We start from the raw sequence: 7,682 nt of genomic DNA, 5'->3' as shown, positions 1-7,682 counted from the left end.
ATTTAGGAATACAATATAATATCTTCTTCCCTAGGTCTAAGATTAGTCTTTCTAAAAGACTTCCTACATTTTATTGTTATTGTATTTTCCTTTTAAATTCGAGTGGAAATTTGTGGTTCTTACAAAACTGCAGACTCTCCTTAGGCTACCTAAAGAGGGGAAAAGCAATTGGAAGTTATTTTCTTATTGAACAAGATTTTAATACTAAAATAACAAGTATTTCCTTTCTCAGCACTAGTATTCAAACAATTAAATAACTCTACCCTTAACTTTTTTCATGATTCCATAGACTTTCACAAAATGAATAAATGAGATTTTAAAGGTCAGTTCTTTCTTTCAGTAGAATTCATTTGATTGCTTGTACTAGACATCAAATGCTCATTTCTTTATGGTTGTTTGTTTTTTCATCAGCTCCCAAAGTGACAGAATCACACCTGCTCTGAATCTGCCTGAATGGAACATGATAGGAGATACTGCAAAACCTTTAGGGACTTTGGGTGAAAGGAATTACTTGGGACTGAATTGACAGTTTTCAGTTTTTTACAAAAAACTTTCCAATAGTGGCATAATCTTAAATACAAGTGCTTTCTTTAATTTTTAAATATTCCCGAAAGGACGGATATTATAATTGAGAGTTATAATCAGAAACACTATCTAAATATATGGCAAGGTTTCCAAAGTTTGCCAAGGGGCTAAACTGAAGCATAACAAAATGCCAAATTAGTAATTTAATGTTGATGAATCAAGAAAAGTGAATATATAATTCCTATTATGTTACTTTATTTAATTGGTCACCTAATCTACAAAAATTTAAAATTTAAAGGAAAAAAATTACCGCTGCAGGTCTTACAGTCTCTATGGTTTAGTGCCAGAGATAGATAGTAAATATGGCTAGGATATTAAAGAAAAGATTGATAGTTTAAAATGATAATATTTGTAAAATCCTTATTCCAAACCAAATGTCATTTGCTAAAAATACTCATTCAAATTATTTATGGATAAGCATAATCAAATTGAAATGCCCACTTCTCAAAAAAAAAAAAAACATTGTTGGGTTTGAAAGTAGCAGAGAGAAGCCCATGACAATACTGGACTTGAGGTTTCCATTCGGAAAATAGAACTGCTCTGTGGGGACATTCTGCCCCACAACCCTTTGGTCCCAGTCCCCATCCACACTGCATTGTCAAGCCCTTGGCATCCTATGACTTCATAGGGCATCTGCTTGTGATACAAGGACAAGCAATCAGGTGTATCCTACAACCAGGTCTGTGGTGTCACTTGCAGTGAATGACACGTCCTGGACTAAGTCCAATTATAAACCAACCTGGGGACTTCCAAGACTTCAGAAGCAAGCGCTAATTTTCTTTTTGATAGTGATCTCTTAGTTTTCTTAGTCGTGATTGTTCACGTTGCCAGAAGCATTAGTTCTTGTTGCAAATTACTTGTCTTTAAAATGATTTTTTCCCTTTAATTTAGAACAGGTCAAAGCACCCTAAAATACCTCAAATCTGTTGGCCGCTTTATAATTACAAAGTCTAGACCAAGTTACACTATTTAAAATATAAATGAATAATACATCTGAACCGACAGCTGGTATGCCAAGTTGTAGCCTGAGGCTGCTTTAAGATGGTTGAAATGCAGTATAATGTAAATGCCTGGAAGTGGAGGACTATTAATTGAAAGCCAGACTGATAGTGAAGGGGGTGGCATGATGGATAAAGTGCCATTCAGGCTAACCATATGTAGCATATCATCTACAGTGGGTATTTTAAATGTTTATCGTGGACATTTTTAATTTCCAGTCTGGAAATGAGCCTTCTAATCATTAACAGAAGTGTCCTACATTAATGAAAAAGCTTAATTGTGGAATACATCTTTTCTATCCTTTCTTGCCTCCAAAAAATCTGGGGAAATAACATAATCCACTATTTGAAATTCAGCTGGAAGTATAATCACAATAAAATTGATAACTAGCTTTTTCTTTCGATTTATAATATTTACCTAGTCAAAATTGAACTAATTTAGCCTGACATGTTTCAATATGGTTGTCTGTTCCCCCCACCCCCACTCTGTGTTCTGACAGGCAGCAAAAATGAAAAGCATTTACTTTGTGGCTGGATTGTTTGTGATGCTGGTACAAGGCACCTGGCAACGTTCCCTTCAAAACACAGAGGAGAAATCCAGGTACTAAATCTCTAGATCTGAGTTAACATAGCATTATGGTTAGAATAAAGCCTGCGAAAACTGATTAATGAATAGGGTCTCAGTAATTTAAAGTAAATGCTTTGCACAATTTTTGAATGTTTAAAGTGGCATTGTGATAAAGGCAGTCTTTTCTGAAGTATAAAGTATGTTATCTCATAACCAAAGGGGCGGGAAATGTTGAAAAACATGTACATGGGGAATTACAGTTCTTTGATTTCTTCAGATGATCCTATTTACCCATTCATTACTCACACACTACATAATAGGTTATTTTAATTATTCACACCAATTCTTTTTTCTTTTTTATTCCTTTTTAAATAACATGTTTCTTGTTAATTGTAAAAGTCATACATGTCCATGATGGAAAATATTAAAAATATGCAAAAAATTTTAAGTACTCACAATTCCACTGTCCAAAGAAAATTATTCAAAATAAAAAGTTGGTGTATTACTTTCCCGTATTTTATATATGCTGTATATAAATATCCCTCAGATCATTATATAGTTTTGCATCATGCTTTTTCTTTTAACACTGCACTATTAGCTTTTTATTATATGATTACAAATTTCTATTTAATGTAGATGTAATGTAAGGCTGCATACTACTTCATCTCATAAATGTATAATATTTATTTAACTATTCTTCTTCTACTGGACACTGAGAGGTCTTCAAATTTTACCACAAAGAATGTTGCAAATAACATTTCACGTATACACTTTTCCCTACATTTCTTACAATTTTTTGCAGATAGATTTCTAGTTGTAGAAATTCTGTGTCGAAGGGTTTGAATGAGTTTAAACCTTTTATAATATCTTGCCAACTTGCTTTCCAGAAAATTCATACACATGCACACTGCCATCGGCAGTATAGAAATGCTCTTCACAATCTCCTCCCCAGTATTTAACCTTTGCTGATTTGACAGGTAAAAATAGTATTTCACTTCTGAGTACTAATTGCATTGACTATTTTCCCATATATTTACCATGCCAACCAACTGTTGATTACTGGCATATGGATTATTCACTATATCATTTCAAATTAGCAAGTATCCTCTTTCTTGTGTTTCTTTGAACTTTCAGTTGTCTTCCTTCCACTATTAGCTACCATGTAACTAGGTAAGTGCTCTGTTTTTATATTAATACATGGGAAACAGAATTGAGAACATAAATCTGCTGCCCAAATGATTTGAGATTCTTTACTCTTTTAAAATATTCAAGTCACTGCTCTCTTCTATCATTATTAGCATAATCATGAGTAGATTAATTAGTTGAAAAAGATTTATTTAATCCTGTTTCAGAAAAAAGAAGTCAGTTGAGAAACTCATTACTAGAATTTGGAATAAGAATGTCTTCAACTATGTTAAAACTATCAGATTCCCATGACAGGCTAAGTAAGATCTCTCTAAACTACCTACTGAAATATTAACTGCTTCTTGTGGTCCTGTGTTTTGTAGTTAAGATGCTTCTCAAGTGAGTTTACCCTCAAGGGGAGATTTACGTTGCACCAATCACTGTTCTTCACAGATCATTCTCAGCTTCCCAGACAGACCCGCTTGATGAGCCTGATCCAATGAATGAAGACAAGCGCCACTCGCAGGGCACATTTACCAGTGACTACAGCAAATACCTGGACTCCAGGCGTGCCCAAGATTTCGTGCAGTGGTTGATGAATACCAAGAGAAACAGGTAAGAGTCTAAACCTGGTCCAAAACTTGCACGTACATATACTAAATATGCCTACAATTTCTCCTGACTTTCTTAAGTCATCATACTCACCAAATAGTGCCCATAAACACTTCCAATTTTGACGATTGTCAAGGTTGAAGATGCTATACTTTGTATTATGCCTCTGAATGTCCCATCCCTCACCCCTCCAAACCTCTTACGCACTCTCCAATGTGACATAGGCTTTGAATTATCTTCCCAACTGCAGTCTTAGCAATATTTACTTTCTTACCCATTTTCTCTTAAAATCGAAAACTGACTTTTGTGGACCTGGGTTAACAATCTAATTTCTACAAAAAAAAAAAAAAAATAGAGCAAATATAACATTCCTTTATGGGGTTCAAACCCATGACTATGATCACATTAAATTATCCCCTAGCCAATGGTAAGGAATGGAAACAGATGCATTCCTTTTCTTGTAGAATAAAATCTAAGATATGCGTTTAAAATTACAGCCTCGCTGCACAGCATAAAGAGAGAAGGCAGCAAATAAGAACACAAGCCTATCGTAAGGCATACATTTTAATGTTGGATTTTCTTTGACGAGTGTTGGGGTTTTTTGCTGCATCTAGGCTACTGGAGGAAATTATCCGCAAGGGTTTCACAGAGATGGTGGAATTTCACAATTTTTTTGGAGGATGGCCCACAAGGGGAAGGCAGTTATGCATACAAAGTAGCTGAAGGAATCTGAAAATCAGGAAAAGGACATAGATTTGTCTGGAGAGAATGGAGAAGGGAGCGGGAGAGAGAGAGAGAGAGCGTGAGCGCTCGAGCAAGCAGGAGGAATAGGAGAAATAGAGTTGGTAACCAAAGTTTCTTAAAGTGGAAGATACAACTGCAGGAAGATGGCTGTCACGGTCAGAGCAGAACTTGGGAGAGGTCCCTGCCAAGAACTACAGTGAAATGCGAGAAATCACAAATTTATAAAAATGAAAACAACTGTCCTCATCTTCTAGAATGGGAATGCCACAACTTGGTAAATGAATCCAGTCCTCACTCTTAGGCAGTGTCTGCTCTGTGTTTCAGATGAAATCTTGCAGGGATAATACTAACACATCCTGGGCAGACTGAGAGCGGCTGACAGCTCACCTCCACAGAGTGCTCTGCACGCACTTGATGCTGATATGGGCTTAGCTCCTTTGCTTTCCTCTTTGCTAGCAGAATACATTTTTTTGAATCCATTATCATATGGTCCTTTTGATGACATTTTGAGATAGTCCTTTGCTTTCCCTTGAATCAATTAACTAACTCTGACCCCGTATTTGGTAATAACAGCTGCCTGTGCCTATGCCTAGCATAGCACAGTAGATAGCTCTACCCATCAAGACTAAAGTAAAAGAGACGCAGCTTTAATAACCAATGGCAGAGATACTCGGGGGAGGTGGAAATGGGAATGCCAGGAAGGGAAGAGAGGTTAGCCCCTCCTTCACTGTGATTAGCCCTCTCCCACCAATCTGCAATCCGGATAAGCAATGTAGCTTCAAGACGAATCCCTAGCCACTCCTAAACTTTCTACGCCCTTTCTACATAGAATCTCGATCCCAAAGTTGCCACTACTTAAAGGTGAGAACCATATTGCCAAAGAGACAGATCTTCAATTTAACTTTCACATTTCTTTCAGGAATAACATTGCCAAACGTCATGATGAATTTGAGAGACATGCTGAAGGGACCTTTACCAGTGATGTAAGTTCTTATTTGGAAGGCCAAGCTGCCAAGGAATTCATTGCTTGGCTGGTGAAAGGCCGAGGAAGGCGAGAGTAAGTCTTTACATTCTTATTTGACATTTTTTTTCCTTGATGCAGAAAATTTAAGACTCCAGTTATCTATATCTGGGTCTGGAATACAGAAGCACTTAGTATAGTCTCATAAAGTCAGGAAATCATTCCTATTGGTGAAAAACAGTGTAAAATAAAGTCTACTCCATGTTACTTTTGGTAGGGAGTATTAAAATAGAGGCACATAGGTTACATTTTTATTTCTCATTATAGTTGTGTTATAACCAGGTATGAATTTCTTGTCCAAGCCAGGACACCTCTGAGAGTAAATGCTTTTGATAACTACACTGAGACAAGTTTAAGCTAGGACTGTCCCAGGAGAGCTGGAGATAAAGAAAAAAGAAGAAATAATGCAAGAACTTTAAATATTTAAGTATTTAAATAAAACTTTTCATATCTAAAGTTTGACTTTGAGTATTTACATATGTGATCAACACATATTTATTTATCAACAAACAGATAAAAATGTGATGAAAATTGCAGGGAACCATATGTAAGACATTTTAATAAAACAAAGTACAGATATGCAGAAATATTCATGTATTTAACAACAACTTTTTATGGGGCTATCATATAGATACCCATTAAATAATCAAAGTTGAAAATGAGACTAAGACTGTTAGTTAATTGCTTGGTTCTTAACACAACCAAACAGATCCCTGAACCATCTCATTTTCTTGTGACCATTTTGATTGGCATTTGAAATATGAGAGCCCGGAAATCTATGTTCAACTTTGATTTTTAAATTAGATTTACGACAAGCTTATTGAGACTTAACAAGATCTCAGGATGAAAGGGAACTAGTATTGTGGTTGATTTTTAAAACATCCACAATCTAACTTACAAAACCAATGGTAAAATAGTTGCTTACACTTGAGGATATTTTATAGTATTTTAAAGGGATATCAAAAAGTCTACTACTAGAAGTCAGCAAAAAAAAAAAAAAGTCTAATATATACCGAGCTTTAATCCTTTAATGGTACATTTTACAAGGCTGTTCTGACAATCTCTGGTTTTATGGGATATGATATATGTTGTCGAATTACAGACAAATGAATAGTCTCAACGATAGCTTCTGTATTGCCAATATACTAAAATCTTTGAAGTAGCCGGAAATATTAAAAAGGGCATAAAGTTACACAGGCTTGGTTTCAGAGCACAGCTCTGCTACTTTATACTTTCCCAACAGTCACCTGTTCACATGGGTTTTTGAGGCGTTTCATAGTAGGCCCTCTATAAGCAGAATTCTTTACTGTTTTCTCAGTGACACTTGTGCATGTTACCAATGGTAGGCAATTCATAAGCATTTACTGAAAATGTCTAATAAAATGCTAATTTTAATTCTCATTTTCTTAGTTTCCCAGAAGAAGTCACCATTGTTGAAGAACTTGGCCGCAGACATGCTGATGGTTCTTTCTCTGATGAGATGAACACAGTTCTTGATAATCTAGCCACCAGGGACTTCATAAACTGGTTGATCCAGAATAAAATCACTGACAGGTGACTGCTTTTCAGTTAATTCTGAAGACCACGAGAACTTTTATAAATATTGTTTATCATACTGCTCTCCACGTGGGGGAGAGAGTCTTTCCCTTGCATTATGTAATAAAAATTATGCATGTTTAAATCATGTGAGTATACATTATTATATTTGTTTTTTATCATTATGGTTTTTATCCATTTACTCATTTATTCCAAAAACATTTACTATCTATGAGAGAGAAGTTACTAAGAACACAGGTATGAATGAAAAATGGAGGTGTTAAATTATTCACACATTAATGTCACATTAAAAATTGCTATATGTGCTGAAATTTTAGCACAAAGGTGAGATGCAGTACATACAGTATTATATACTTAATTTAATAAGCATAGTAGTAAAAATCGAACACCAATTTTTGAACACCAAAATAACCACTTATCTTGATGGATTTTCATTGTTTTTATAATTATTCATAAATATTTTTTCAAGGGC

The 7,682-nt window shown here is 35.2% G+C and overlaps 1 protein-coding gene across 1 annotated transcript in view; it reads left to right on the top strand.

Moving 5' to 3' along the window:
- Positions 1 to 7,682, top strand: part of GCG (glucagon) — a 30,469-nt gene that overhangs the window by 17,592 nt on the left and 5,195 nt on the right. The window contains exons 2-5 of the mRNA XM_012655836.1: positions 2,084 to 2,184; positions 3,730 to 3,891; positions 5,552 to 5,689; positions 7,064 to 7,207. Coding sequence (XP_012511290.1) covers positions 2,084 to 2,184; positions 3,730 to 3,891; positions 5,552 to 5,689; positions 7,064 to 7,207 — 545 coding nt within the window. The remainder of the gene's footprint in view (positions 1 to 2,083; positions 2,185 to 3,729; positions 3,892 to 5,551; positions 5,690 to 7,063; positions 7,208 to 7,682) is intronic.

The sequence above is a fragment of the Propithecus coquereli genome, unplaced genomic scaffold (genome assembly GCF_000956105.1).
Source record: "Propithecus coquereli isolate 6110/MARCELLA unplaced genomic scaffold, Pcoq_1.0 Scaffold49, whole genome shotgun sequence".
Classification (NCBI taxonomy): Eukaryota; Metazoa; Chordata; class Mammalia; order Primates; family Indriidae; genus Propithecus; species Propithecus coquereli.
Note: the sequence above shows the minus strand (reverse complement) of the source record. Positions and strands in the feature narration are given on the sequence as shown.